The sequence below is a fragment of the Asterias amurensis genome, chromosome 16, assembly GCF_032118995.1.
Source record: "Asterias amurensis chromosome 16, ASM3211899v1".
In the NCBI taxonomy this organism is placed as follows: Eukaryota; Metazoa; Echinodermata; class Asteroidea; order Forcipulatida; family Asteriidae; genus Asterias; species Asterias amurensis.
In genome coordinates this window covers 12,330,354-12,345,130 of record NC_092663.1, presented here as the reverse complement: position 1 = coordinate 12,345,130, position 14,777 = coordinate 12,330,354, and the positions used below count along the sequence as shown (strand labels likewise).

Sequence of the window (14,777 nt, the reverse complement as noted above, 5' to 3'; positions counted from 1 at the left end):
GTAGAGCTGACAAAACTTAGATTTTTGTTTAGGTTTCAGAGACAGTTTTCTCTTTCTACTTCTACTTAGGTATTTTCCTGCTGTAGAAAAAGTAGACGTCGAAATAATGATAAAAACTATAATTAGAGCATAAAAAGTAATGCCACACAAATGCATGTAATATGTAGGCCTACTGGTGTTATTCCATAGAGGTTATCCCATAGAGTAAGACCGCGTTCCCACTGGATCCACAATTGCGAGATCGGGATCCCGCAACAAGATTAGTTGCAGGCGTGAAATCGCAGTCGCGTTCCCACTTGAGTATGATCATTCTTGATCCCCCTTTTTGGGAACGGAAGTTGGTTCAAAAGAACACTGTTTCGCTAGCAAATTTAGGGGTCTGATCGCCCTTTGTGTTCCCACTAGACTTTTGATCGCCCATTAATCCAAGAGGGCGATCAGATCTCGCTTTAATCCTACTCCCGAGGAGGATCAAAATTGCGTGGTCAGATCCCTATCGCCCTCTCATTCCTACTGGAGCTTATTTCTCTTTGATCGCCCTTTGATCGTCCTTTCGGGGTCTTGATCGCCCTTTTCTTGAATTGGGAGATCAATGCGGGGTCCAGTGGGAACTGGGTCTAAAGGCCCATTCACACGAGCGCTGCAAACGAGGGTCCCTGGTTAAGGGCGCCAGCCGTCTGTCACCTTTACCGCGTGCGATTTTTTAGCGAGCATTCACACGACACACGCACACACACATGTAAACATACGTCCCTCGTTTGGGTAGGCGAAAAACCTTACAGTTAAAAGGAATAAAATAAATCAATTTCATTGAAATCAATTTCATTTTAAGTCACATAAAATGTAGAATATTTTAAAAACATTTGCGATAACGTAACTCTCATCCCGGCGGCCGTTGAGAAGGGGGTTACGTTTTCGAAGCTAAAAAAAGAAAAACACAAAATTCCACGATTCAAATAGCTTTTTGGACGTTAAAAATGCTACATTGTTGAATGGAAATGCTTTATAGATATGAAATTATTGATGACACATACCAAATAATGATTTAAAACATCGAAAAGCTTAGTCAAATGACGTATTCTGCTTCCGAATGAACGATGTTTTTGCTTCAAGGTTTGAGCTTGTCTTGAAATGCAGCGATCCAGCAACGTCGAGTCATGTTCGAGTCGAAGAAAAACACAAAATTCCACGATTCAAATAGAGTTTTTGACGTTAAAAACGCTACATTGTTGAATGAAAATGTTTTTTAAATATGGAATTATTGATGAGACATAACAAATGGTGAATTAAAACATCGAAAAGCTTTGCCAAAAGACGTATTCTGCTTCCGATTGAACGGTGTTTTTGCTTCAAGGTTTGGACTGGTCTAGCATCCGGCCACAAAACCTACCAGCCAAACGGATCGTTGTCCAGCGTTGAGCAGATATACATCACGTGTATGTACATGTACATGTATATGCATGCTATAGTTCGCCCATTTCTTCCTTCATAGTTCTTCACGTGTCAACGCAGCGGTCCCTCGTTACGATCGCAGGCATTCGGTTCAGACGATGGCTCCCCATGATTATAACATCGATGCGATTTTTTGGAGGAGGTCTCGATCTGTGTTATGAACAACACGGGACCCAGGTAATTTCGTAACATACATAGCATTCACACGACGTGGATTTGCGATTTCATAACATCGATGTTATGAAATCGCACGGGACCCTCGTTTGCAGCGCTCGTGTGAATGGGCCTTAAGGATTCACAGACTTAATTGCCAGTGCAGACCATAACTCCTCCTTTCTGTATGATTGTACTTGACCATAAAACTCTTTGAAGAGAGACTGCTGTGTTCACTGGTATTAACCCAGCCATAAAACCCTAATTGGTGCTTTTGATCTATAGCAAACATCCTAGCTCTTAATGGCGCCAAAATCCATTAAAGGTGTCACTATCAATGCTATAATACATTGGGCAAACTGCTGTGGATTATGGGCAAGCATGAGGGATCAATGCAGTGGGGGCAATGATAATGGACTGGCAGTGTTGTATGACACAACAAGGGGATTATGTGATGATGCTTTTGTGCATCTCCCAGTTGGTGTGTGCATAGAGCGAGGGTGTGTGTAAACAGGATCTTTGATTTACTATTATTCTACTAACCACAGTATAATGGAAATGACCTCAGGGATATAGAGTGAAAATATAATGTTGACAGGGGGTTTAACATGGTTTTAACAAGAAATTCCTTCCTCCATGAATGGTATTCTGGGAACTGATTGAAAGAACAATTTTGTTCACTAGGAATTTGTTGTTGTGCAGCTGTAACTGCATACAATATTATGGAAATGACCCCAGTGATATAGGATGAAAAGATTATGTTGAGTTGACAGTTGGATTTTACAAGGAATTCCGTCCTCCGTGAATGGTATTCCGGGAACTCAAAGAAAGAACCATTTTTTTTGTCTTCACTAGGAATTTTTGGTTGTGCATCTGTGATGTGGAGTTGTTTGTTTAACAGAGCAAACTTCCCAACACTACATTATATGGAATGGCTAACCATGCGCTAAATGAGTTTGGATAAAAAACCGTAGGTTTTCCACCATTCAAAGTTTCAAATCTTACTCAACACTACACTGTTCAAAGTCTGGTAACTTTCTCATTTATATTGTAATACAGTAAGAAGTTTAATACTAAAATATACCTTGCAATGTAGGCTACATGAGTATTGACATTTCCAACTTTGAGTCAGTCCACTTTTTTCATACCGTTATCATTAAGCATGACAAAACGGATTTGCAAGCTATACGAGTCGAAACAGTGAAACAAATTATTAAGAACTCACTCTGCAGTATTGACGTTAACATCGATTCACTAAAGTAGTATTCGCGGCCGATTTTCTACCTTCTGTCAAGGTGGTAGTTAAAAAGCGGGACAGTTCCTTTCAGAACCAGGATACAGTGCTTAGCATGCATCAGTGTGGGTAAAACACGAACAGTAGGCCCTCTATATGATGCAAATTTCACTTTGTTTGATGTGTAGCACTACTCCTAATTCTTTGAACTATGTTTACAGGCAATTGACACTATTGGTAATTGTCAAAAGACTAGCCTTCACAGTTGGTGTATCTCAACATATGCATAAAATAACAAACCCGTGAAAATTTGAGCTCAATCGATCATTGAACTTGCGAGATAATAATGAAAGAGAAAAACACCCTTGTCACACGAAGTTGTGTGCGTTTAGTTTAGATGGTTGATTTCGAGACCTCAAGTTCTAAATCTGAGGTCTCGAAGTCAAATTCGTGGAAAATTACTTCTTTCTCGAAAACTATGGCACTTCAGAGGGAGCCGTTTCTGACAATGTTTTATACCATCAACCTCTCCCCATTACTCATCACCAAGAAAGGTTTTATGCTAATAATTATTTTGAGTAATTACCAATAGTGTCCACTGCCTTTAAAGTACATATGTTTTTGTGTACCAGCATTGACCCCTTTTCAAGTGAGGAAAAAGTCATTAAAAAAGTGAAATAACCCACATTTGGTGGAGTGTACTCTTTCAACAGATGGACATTTGTTTTCACAGCTGTGGAAGTTTTAGCCAAACATGGATTATGGGAACACCCAAACAGTTGTTCTTTTTAAGTTGGTCATATTCCTAAATCATTTTTCTTCACTGTGTGTCATTGTTTGATTGCAATGTTGTTATGACGGCTTTCATACTACAAGTATAATGGAGAGAGTTTTTTATAAACAAGTTTGATTAATGTTCTTAGGGAATCTGAACTGCTCACTGTTTATGTTTAGTTTTTGATGATAGGCCTATAGTCACGCTTCAGTTTTTTAAGGTGTTTTTTCTCAACTTCAAGGTAGGCCTATCTTGTTTCTTGAAATGTAGAAGATTAAATTATAATTCTGTTGCTTGACAGACACCATCTGGGCCCAGTTTCATAGAGCTGCTTTACTTATTACTGCTGAGCAAAACTAAACAAATACAGCATGTGTTTTGGCTAAGACCCATATTCTGGTAACCAAAATTGTGTTTGTGCTTAGCTACTTTTTTGTGCCTAAAGACTTGTTTTTGTCAACGTTAAATACTGATAATTTATAGGCAAAATTATGAAGAAAGATCATGTGAAAGATTTAGATGACAGTGATTACAGCCATAAACTGTCACTGTATTTTCACAAAATTGTTGAATCCAATGCATTTAGTGAGGTGACAGAGGATACCAACCGCATCTCTGGCTGCACTCTGCAGCATTCACGATTGTATACCAAAGCCTCAAAAGTCTGAGAAAGAACAATGATCCAAACCATATTACTTCAAAGAGAATCCTTTCGCAAAATAGTTCGTGCTATCAACAGCTGCAGTGCTTCTCACCAAGCGAGTTGTTATGAATGATCATTCAATGTATGACCATGGTATGACCGTTGAATGTCTCGACCGTTCAACCAAGTGTAGTAATCAAATCGAGGCTGCAAGGAAAAATAGACTGGTCCCCTTTTAAAGAATAGCAAGAATACCATAGTCTTGATTGATTGTCCACACGGGGAGCGTGATGCAATCTTTCTCTCAGAAAAGATCTCCGATTCGGATTTAATGAACCATTGCTCACCAGCCCACTTCGCTCAGGAAATGAAATCTCCCCAGTTGAAAAGAACCTGCGTCTTTTACCATAAACATCACCCATTGTTGGGGTCACCTAATGATCACTGGCAATAAATACTCTTCGAGTGCCAAGGTGATTTGATATTTTAGACCCACGCTAAAGGAAAAAAAACACGCTAGGAGAGTAACCAAGTCTGAGTCAACCTGAGACTCGGAATCTGAGGCGCCTCATGAATTATTCACTGCTGTATCTTGAAGATGCTTAAAACTGTGCATTTGTTGGTTGTTAGTATAAAGTATGCAGTGTGGAAGTGGGATCTACTCTCTTATAGGTTGAGTTATTCCAGGGATTTGTGCTCGTTGGGGTGAGTAGGTTTAGAGGTTTTTCTAGTGAGCTGATGAAAGATTATGAATCCATCCAAGTGTAATTTATCCTCTTCTTTATTTAAAGTCAGTTGTTCTTGGTAATTTATCCTCCTCTTAAAGGCATTAGACACCTTTGGTAATTTGTCAAAGACCAGAAATCTCACTTGGTGTATCCCAACATGTGCATGAAATAACAAATCTGTAAACATTTTGGCTCAATTGGTCAAGGTGCAAGAATGAAAAGAAAAATATCCTTGATGCACAACTTTGTGTGCTTTCAGAAATGCATCTGAAATTCAGATGCATATAATAACAGGCTTCGGATGATTATAGTGAGAAATTAGCTCTTTCTCAAAAACTACTAAGAGTTGCTCTATGGTGTGATGTAATTTACACAATGACCATAGACTTCTAACTGTATTCAATTTTAAATAATAAAGCACAACTTTACTTTAAATGGGTATTTTTATCGCCAGTTGTGATCTTCACATGTGACACTTGCACCTTGGCTTTTGTGTTTGTTATCTGCTCGTCATGGTGAAACCTAGTATGCTGTTTCAATAAGTTGTGTTTTACATGACGTACTCTTTATACATAATAAATTGCACTGTCGAGATCTGTTCGAAGTACAATCCAAGGGCTGAAGGGCAGTTGTTACAAATGTAGAATCATTGAGTGTAGGATGTGGAATTGCGTACAGTGCATTTATTCACATTTACAGTGTTGTACATCGCAGTTTTTGACAACTTGAGGGTTTTGGAAAATGGGGAACTCAAGTAAAAAGCATGAAGAGGTGAGAGCTTTGGTACTTGCTACCTACTTGTTACTAATTATCACGTTGAGGAATAATACAAACTTTATGGAGTGGTTTGAACTGTTGAAATGCTTTGTTTTATATTTGTTTTTATGCAATTCACCAGACACACAAGGCCTGTAGGCCACTTCAAGGTGTGGGCTACAATTTGTGTTCTTCCATCAGAGGCTGTTGCCACCTACTCAAAGGGCTGAAACAGGGTTACCCCTTTTACAGTCCATACCGATGTAGGCTTGGGTTATCATCAATCAGAAGCCTGGCTGGTAGAAAGCACTACCTCCCCAACTTTATGTAGCAAGTGTCACGACCATGACTCGAACCCACACTTTGCTGATCGAACACCAGAGCTTGAATCCGGTGCTCTTAACCGCTCAGCCATAACACGCAGTAGACAGTTAGTGGTCTTACTGTTGTGATTGATCTGCTTATAGTAATTTTTGTTTGCTTATTAGAGCCATATTTTAACTCAGTAGGACCAGTAGACTTAGGGAATGTAAAATATTACATTGAGGAACAATGCAGACACATTGTGGAGGCCTTCATTTTGGAGTGGTTTGAACTGTGGAGACACACAGTTTGTGGTCTTCCTGTTGTGATTGATGATGCTTAGTAATTTTTGTTTGCATATTAGAGCCATATTTTAACTCATATTAGAGCCATATTTTAGCTAAAGTAAAAGGCATAATGATGTGAGAGCTGAGAACCAGATCTTGACCATACTTTTAAAATGTATTGTAAACAATACTGTTTTGTATGCAAGCTGTCTTAGGGCATTTCCTCGACAGGCATTTTTATTTCTTTTTGGTAATTGTACGGTAACCTCCATATACGGAATTATGATAAAATAGCTGCAGGATCAGTTGTGTGCAATTTACTTGACTACATCTGCCTGACATTCCGATACAATCATCGGTCTCTCAAGGAATTTAGTGAAATTCTTTCCAGGAATTTGGGACAGTTTGTTTCCACAGTTTGTTTTTTTTGGACGGCAAACACTGCTCCCCAACTTCCTATTTCAACTAAGGATAATAGTTATAGATTTCTCATTTTTTTCTCGCTGTCAATAAGGGGGGGGTAAGCATTGATTTGAGACGGGTGTTCTATTTCAACGGAGATGCCAGCAAGTTTCACATCAGTCTCGTCTCAGGCAAAGGGATCGTTGGAAACAAGATTCCCGTTCATTTAATGGACTGCCATTTGCTGTTCTGGAGAAGAAGAAGAATTTGGATTTAAAGGGGTGGTGATAACTTAAAGAAAGCAGCTGTATTTGTAGAGTTGTACAAAAAATTACAATGTACTTCATTTTGGGACCACTTTGGTTCAATGTACATTGCTTTTTAAAGCCATTGGATACTTTCGGTAAACAGTATTGTCCAAGGCCCACACTTCGTGTATCACAACTTCTATATCAAATAACAAACCTGTGAAAATTTAGTCTCAATCGGTCATCGGAGTCGGGAGAAAATAACGGGAAAACCCACCCTTGTATCGCCGTGTCATGACATGTGTTTAAAATAAATCTCGCTATCGAGAATTGATATTGTTTTACTGTTTTCTCAAAAAGTAAAGCATTTCATGGAATAATATTTCAAGAGAAGTCTTTCACCACTACCTTCTGTAAACCCTGTAAGTTATTTGTAAATCTGTGAACATAAAGGTTTAAAATCACCAAAATAATTATCATCATGTTTTGTGTCTTATTTTTAACTCCCCACAGAGACCATTGACCACAGAACAGAAGAGGGAGCTCTTCATGGAGTATTTAAAGGAGAAATACCCGGACCATTCGTCCACCATTGAAGGAGCCAAGACACCAGAGAAGGTAATTACAGAAACGGTTCTCATCTTTATAAACAGATTCTTTGGTCTAGTCTGGTGGTGACACTGGCCATTTTAAAGGCAGTGGACACTATTGGTAACTACTCAAAATAATTATAAGTATAAAACCTTACTTGGTAACGAGTAATGGGGAGAGATTGATGGTATAAAACATTGTGAGAAATGGTTCCCTCTGAAGTTGCGTAGTTTTCAAGAAAGAAGTAATTTTCCACAAATTTGATTTCGAGACCTCAAGTTAATAACTTGAGGTCTCGTAATCAACCATCTAAGTGAACACAACTTCGTGTGACAATGGTTATTTTTCTTTCATTATTTATCTCGCAACTTCGATGACCAATTGAGCTCAAATTTCCACAGGTTTATTTTATGCATATGTTGAGATGCACCAACGTGAAGGCTAGTCTTTGACAATTACCAATAGTGTCCACTATAAATACCACATAGTAAAACCTGTGTTCCAATTGGACTTTTTCTTACGCTGCCACGTGGAAAGTTATAGTGGTTGGCCTTAGTGTAACTTTACTATGCTTTCTCCCTCGTGGACTTTTTTTCCTGCGAAGAGATACTGTGTATAGTATATAGCCAGTGTAAAGTTACTGCCCTCGTAAATAAGGCCAGAACGTGAGGCAATTCAAGATCACTGCTCTCGCTCAAAGCTGCTGGCTGGCTGGTGGCCACTGCTACTTCCCTGTTTGTGAGCTCGCACAGCGCGAGGGCATTAGGCAGTAGTTTTGCAGGGGGGGGGGGGCAGCAGAGAGAGTCGGAACGCTATCACCGCATCGGACATTAATGACTTGTCCACAAGTCTAGTCCTGAGCCAACATCGTCTCGATGTTGTTCCACATGACCCATAAATATATCACTGTCCCCCATAAGCAAGGGCAGGCCCTCTGCTCTGCTGAACACGTATCATGTACTGTGTCTCTCCGTTTTTGGGACTGCAAAGGGACAGCCATGTGCTTCCAGCAGCTGCGGACATGATTTATGATGTTAATTACAACAACAGAGAGTCATAATTTACATTTTGGTTCCATGAGACAGCCAGGGTATTAATCTTGCTTGATGGGGAATAAAATAACAACACACTGTACATTGGCTGAATGGGTTCACGCTTAAAATAGAAATTCCAGAACAGTTTCAATTATAGACCGAATGAAAATATTTCATTAAATAAATACATTGTATTGTAGGTCTACAGTATAAATGGTTTAAAGTAACATTCAGAATCAGAGTTATTTGTAGGTGTGTATACTCTGTTACAATGGGTGTCTTGATGGAATAATATTACAATACACTGAACGGGTTCACGCTGAAAGAGAAATTTTGGAACAGATAAGCCTGTACAATGAAATTATTTCCTAAACTACAGTTGAAATGGTTTACACTTTTAAAAAGTAACATTATAAAGAAATGTGTCTAGTGTGACGAAATTATATACTGCCTACTTGAGTCTGGTTTCTGACATTTGTGCCCTAGAAAAAAAAAAAAAAGATTTTTATTATTAGATAACATGAGAAGTTTAAAGCTTACACCATATAGACAAGTACAGGTTAGCCCTTGTGCTCAATGAACCTTCTTACCCTTCCCCATGTCTGAGTCTGGAAGGGGCTAAAGTGAGCCCAACCCTTGTCAAGAAAAATGTGTTTTGCAAAACATGCCATTGTGTTGAAAATTATGAGTGATGTCACCATCCTGTGAATTGAAGCTTTGGCATGTCAGCCTTGTGAAAAAAATAGGAAGATTCATGGCTTTGCAATCCCCTTCCACACCTCAATAAATTTCCTACAATAGACAGTGGATCATTTGGATGTAAACTCCCATTGATGATTACACCACACTCCAGTGTACAAAAGGAACAAAGACCACACTGTTAGGCTGTTGACCACAGATACAATGCCACATTTATTACTATACCTGAGAATGGAACTTGGAAGGGGCTAAAGTGGGCCCATCACTTATCAAGGAAATTACACTCACAAATGAGTTTTCAAAACATGCCATTATGTTAAAAATTACCAGGACTGTATGAATCGATGCTCTGGCATGTCAGCTATGATGTCAAAGGAAGGTACATGTATCGGTGTAATGGGTAAAAACCAAAATTAATATCCTTTATCCCAATGCAAATTAAACATTCCCCTATTCAAAAAGATTCATCTCTTTGCCCCCCCCCCCCCACCTCAATAAATCTCAACGATCCTTTGGTTGTAAACTTCACAATGAATCACCAGTTGATGATTGCACCACTCTCCAGTACAAAAGGGAACAAGGACCACAGTGTTAGGGCTGTTGACCACAGATGCAATACCACATCACAAGGGAGTGATTTATGTACATTTCTATGACAAATCAGACAGTCAATAGATTTTTACTGATGGAGTTGTCAGGTCATAAAACTCTATCCAGAATTATTAGGAACGGTGAACGCGGGGGGGGGGGGGGGGGGGGGGGGGGGGGGGGGGTATTGTCTGGTGACTGTCATTGGCTGCAAGAAGTCTGAAACTTTAATGGACTTCGGTCAGGAATAAATCTTTTTAGAGAGCAGCCATGATATTCTTCCTTCTTTAGCCTGATTTCCAATTTGTTTTACCCTTGGAAAAAACTGAAAAATTGTGATTATAGCCTCCAAAGTCTATTAGAGCCTGCACCATGTTGGTTATTTCCCTATTTTTTTCTTTCAAAAACCAAATATCATGCTTGAGAGAGCCGGGGATTAGAAATATAAGAATTTTGTCTGAATTAGACCATTTTTAAAGCTACCTGGTAAAAAACATTAGCTTTATACTAGGTTCTCCCCGTAATTTAAAAAAAAACTGTTCTGAGCATTCTGGACCCGAATTTTGGAAGTTTGGCTGAAGGTCGCTGATTTGAAATGAGGTCATCTGTGTGTTTTCTACTTAGTGTTTATCTTGGTTTTGAATGCCAATGTGCCAATGTGCATTCTGGAGCATTATAAATGGTGAAATGATTATTGTGAAATAAGTAATAAAATAAATGTATATTATTATTATTGTTGCCTCTGACAAAGATCCGGTTTGGACTGAAGGCTAAGGCCATCTCCCCTACTAATTTTATTTATTATGATTGTATTTTCTTTTTCTTTTTTGCGTATCAGCCAAAATTTGCGCATATTGGAATGCAATCCGTGTATCGATCCAATAAGCTAGCTTGGGGAGAACCCTGCATACTTACTACCTCTATGTGTATTCATCCCACAGGATCCACTTTCCTTCTCTAATGGTTTCTACGATGATGATGGAACAATGTCCGAGATGGACACTCAGGCCACCGGGTTCCAGCGAGGGGGTAGAGTGCGGGCCAGTCTTCCCATATCCAGAATTTCAATCAACAAGTCCAAAGAAAAGCCACTTGGTACGTTTCATGAAACATCATATTGGATTTTTTACTAATTTTTATACAGTTAACGCTACACAGTTTGTGTTGGCTCAGTTCAGTTTTAGAAATTAGTTGAAAGAAAGAAGGAAGTTCTTACTCAAACATTAAAAGAAGGCTTCAGGCCTTTTTTTGGGGGGGGGGGGGCTGAAAGCACACAAATTTTTGCAACAAGGGTGTTTTTTCTTTCATTATTCTCTCGCAACTTTGATGACCAATTAAGTCAAATTTTCACAGATTTGTTATTTTATGCATGTTGAGATACACCAAATAAGAATACTGGTCTTTGACAATTACCAAAGGTGTCCAGTGCCAATTTCTAACCTTCAAGGCTTGGTAAAATATTTCAAGTTATTTCAAAATATTTCAAGTTACATTTCTGAGAAATTCCTTTAAAAGTGATTCACTTTCTTAACCCCCAGGTTTGGTCTACCTCAACTATATGAATGAAACCAAGCGAGCCTTGATGCCTAATGAGGTAACTGGGATGGACACAGTCAAGGCACTCTTTGTGCGGGCGTTTCCCCGCAAGCTGGCCATGCCGATGTTGGACCTACCCCAGAGGAAGATCTACATTAGGGATCCTGTCACTGAAATATTCTATGAGCTGGAAAAACTAGAGTAAGTAAAACTTTAAAAGGGGAGGTAGAAAAAGTAGTTTGCAGAGGCGTATAGTTAGACTGTATCAGTTTGTGGCCAAACAGTCTAGCGCAGCTTTTTTGAATTTACACTTCTACTTTAAAAACTCAACTCATAGCTAAATAAGAAAAGATCTCACACCTCCCACCTGTGCCCAATTTTATTGCTCTGCTTACCTCTCAAATTCTGCGCTTACGATCACCATTCTCCATTTACCATTCTGCTAGCGTAGAATGCCTAGTAACAAGGAGAACGCACGCGCACAAGCCAAAATTCCCGCTAACCCATGAAATACAGAATTCCTGCTTCGGCAAGTGACGATTCTTTGTTTATTGTTAGCAGAGCCATGAAACTGGGACTTGCTTGTTTGTCGTTGCTTCAGTACCTTTACAACCCTAGTATTATTATTATTACTATTTCTATTTCTTTTCAGTGAGGTGAAGGACAGAGCCATCCTGAAAATCTATGAGCCAGGTTTCGTCGAGGACGGCACGGTGAACATCCGTAACTCCACCTCCACACCTCTCGACCTCAATGTCTACTCAGACTCTGAACTCCTCGACGTAGAGCTGCAGATTTCAGGAGAGAAACTACAACACGGTGGGGTCCAAACCGGCTCGAGCCAGTCGGAGCGGGTTGAACCGCACAAGAGGCCCAGTAGCACCACCCTATGGAGATGGGTAACAGGAGGATGTACACACAACAGGTGGTGTTGCCTTACCTCGATGGGTTATTCACAAGTGAGCATGGCATTTTTCCAATTTATGTTGTTCCTTCAAGACGGTATTGTTTTCGGTGAAAAATATTGATTAAAATATTGTTGTCAAAAATATCATTGAAAATTAAACCGCGACTAAACTAAGTAATTAACTGATGTAGTGCTGGGATTTTCAGTTTTCTTTTCACAAAATTTGTACTTGTTCAGCGTGATTTGGCCGTCCTCTAGTCTGTTAGCCACTGCCGATAATTGCCTATGGCACACTGGATTCTCAAACTTATCGTACATGTAACTCATTGCTGCAAACAATGGAAATAAGAGACAGCGAATCGGTCTATCAAATTCTTGGTTGGCGTGATATGCAATGGTTCAATTCCACAGTGGCTCGCAGAAGTTTGATTGTCTCCTCAAAGTTGCTGAACATGTTTGTATTTCAGGAGCGGTCAAGAAGCGGTATACCTCAACGCTCCCCCTCTGCAGAACCTTTCCAACGAGGAGTTCCAGAACGCTCCACAGCCCCCGTGCGTTCCGGACCCCAAAGTCCTTACCAGAGAGGGAGCCCTCAACGCATGAGCAGTAAGACGCTTCCTCGTTCACAAGACGGAAGGACAACCCCAACGAATACGCCAAGGAGTATGACCATGCCACGCCAGGGCGAGAAGGGGCAGGTTTACAGACCGCACCCTGAGAATGGAGGGAGACCCATGGAGAAGCGCCTGTCTGGGGAACAGAGGATACAGAACACTGTACAGACAACTACAATGGGTAAGCAGACCTGTATGCTTGGTTTTTGAAAGGGCAAGGGCACCAAGGCATTTTCTCATTGGTAGAGGGCACCCTATGCGGAAATTGTAAACTTCTATTGGAGCATTTCAAGGGCACTAAGGCAATGAATGACCAGGGCCATGCAGGCAGTGGCCTTCGTTGCCTTTGTGAAGTATCAGGCCTGGGTAAGCGTGGCTGAGCAGATAAGAATACTCAAGCACTGGGGTTTCTGATCAGCAGAGTGTGGGTTCGAGTCCTGGTTGTGACACTTAAGCAAGCCACTTAACCATTATTGCTGTGCCCGTCGGATGGGATGTAAAGCCATAGGTCCCATGTGTTGTGTAATGCTTGTAAAAGAACCCAGTGCAATTATCATAAAGAGTTCACCCCGATGTTCCTGGTTTGATGGGCAGCATATTGTACTACAGCAAACCATTACATGGTTTAGAACATTTATGTTGGAGAAAATTGAATTCTATAGGGACTGGAAACAAAAATCATAATGTCTTGCTCTGGGGCCAATTTCATAGAGCTGCTTAAGCAAAAAAAGCACCAAAATAGCTGGCTTATTTTACACATGTTACTGGCCAAAATTTCATGCCATGTACATTGCTTGTGACTAATATTTAGCTGTTGTTTACTTAGCATAACAATTGAGTGGGGTCTTGGCCGATAATCTGATTTTACTAAGCAAGGAATTTTTTGCTTAAGCAGAATTTTTTGCTTAAGCAGCTCTATGAAATTGGGCCCTGGTGTGACCGGAAACTTACAACTGGGATCTATAAATGTGACAGTTGAGAATGTAAAGAAATCAACAATGCTGACAAGATTTTCTTTATCTGAACAGCAGCAGGGCCAGGCCACGAAACACCACAACGCCAATCAGAGCCAGGAAGACACCCTTCAGAACCAGGAAGACACCCATCAATGGAGCGTCGTCACGACCCCAACTACCCCCAGCATCGCCCAGACTTCCAGCCACCCAGGAGCGCCACTCCCCAACAACAACAACAACGGGGCGGGCGAACCCTAGAACGGGGTATGGCCGGACCAAGAGGTCCCCCTCCCCAGAGAACCCCGGATCCAAGAGGTGGTGGACCTCCTAGAGATGGACCTTATAGGGATAGGCCGGGTGAGAGTCCAAGGAGGCAGCCCCCTCCTCAGGGCGTTGGTAGCCCAGTCAAGGCTCCTCGAGGGGAGTTTAGAGCTGACGGCCAGCCCTACCCACGGCAACCCCCTCCTGGGGATATGCCGGGACGATCCCCGAGCAGGAATTTAGGGTGAGTTTTTCATAGTGTGTTTTAAGTAAAGAACCGGTGGTTAACACTCAACGTTTCTATCAGTATGCTTGCTCAGTATGCTTCGTTCACTACGTCTCATGAAGACGATCTAAGCATATAACTGATCGAAACGTTGAGTCGTTAAACTCTAGTTCTTTTCAGAACCAACACTACTCAAAAAGTATTCACATGCTGTTATGTTTTTTGTCTCTCATCAAGCCATTGCCTCCATTTTTAAGTTGGTCTACATTTCTGAATAGTTAAAAAACCTCTGTGTTTGAGTCCCTATTTTTTAGGGTCAGTAGAATTTAATATCTGTTTATTGTCCTTGTGCGTGCAGTGTGTAAGTGGCCTGAAAAATCGCAC

General features: G+C 40.5%; 1 protein-coding gene across 1 annotated transcript in view; it reads left to right on the top strand.

The window, feature by feature from the left end:
• Positions 1-14,777, top strand: part of LOC139948609 (uncharacterized) — a 99,821-nt gene that overhangs the window by 64,980 nt on the left and 20,064 nt on the right. Inside the window, 9 exon segments of the mRNA XM_071946798.1 lie at positions 7,495-7,599; positions 10,835-10,988; positions 11,432-11,630; positions 12,082-12,222; positions 12,224-12,273; positions 12,276-12,311; positions 12,314-12,354; positions 12,804-13,131; positions 13,979-14,411. Of these exon segments, the coding sequence (XP_071802899.1) occupies positions 7,495-7,599; positions 10,835-10,988; positions 11,432-11,630; positions 12,082-12,222; positions 12,224-12,273; positions 12,276-12,311; positions 12,314-12,354; positions 12,804-13,131; positions 13,979-14,411 (1,487 nt within the window).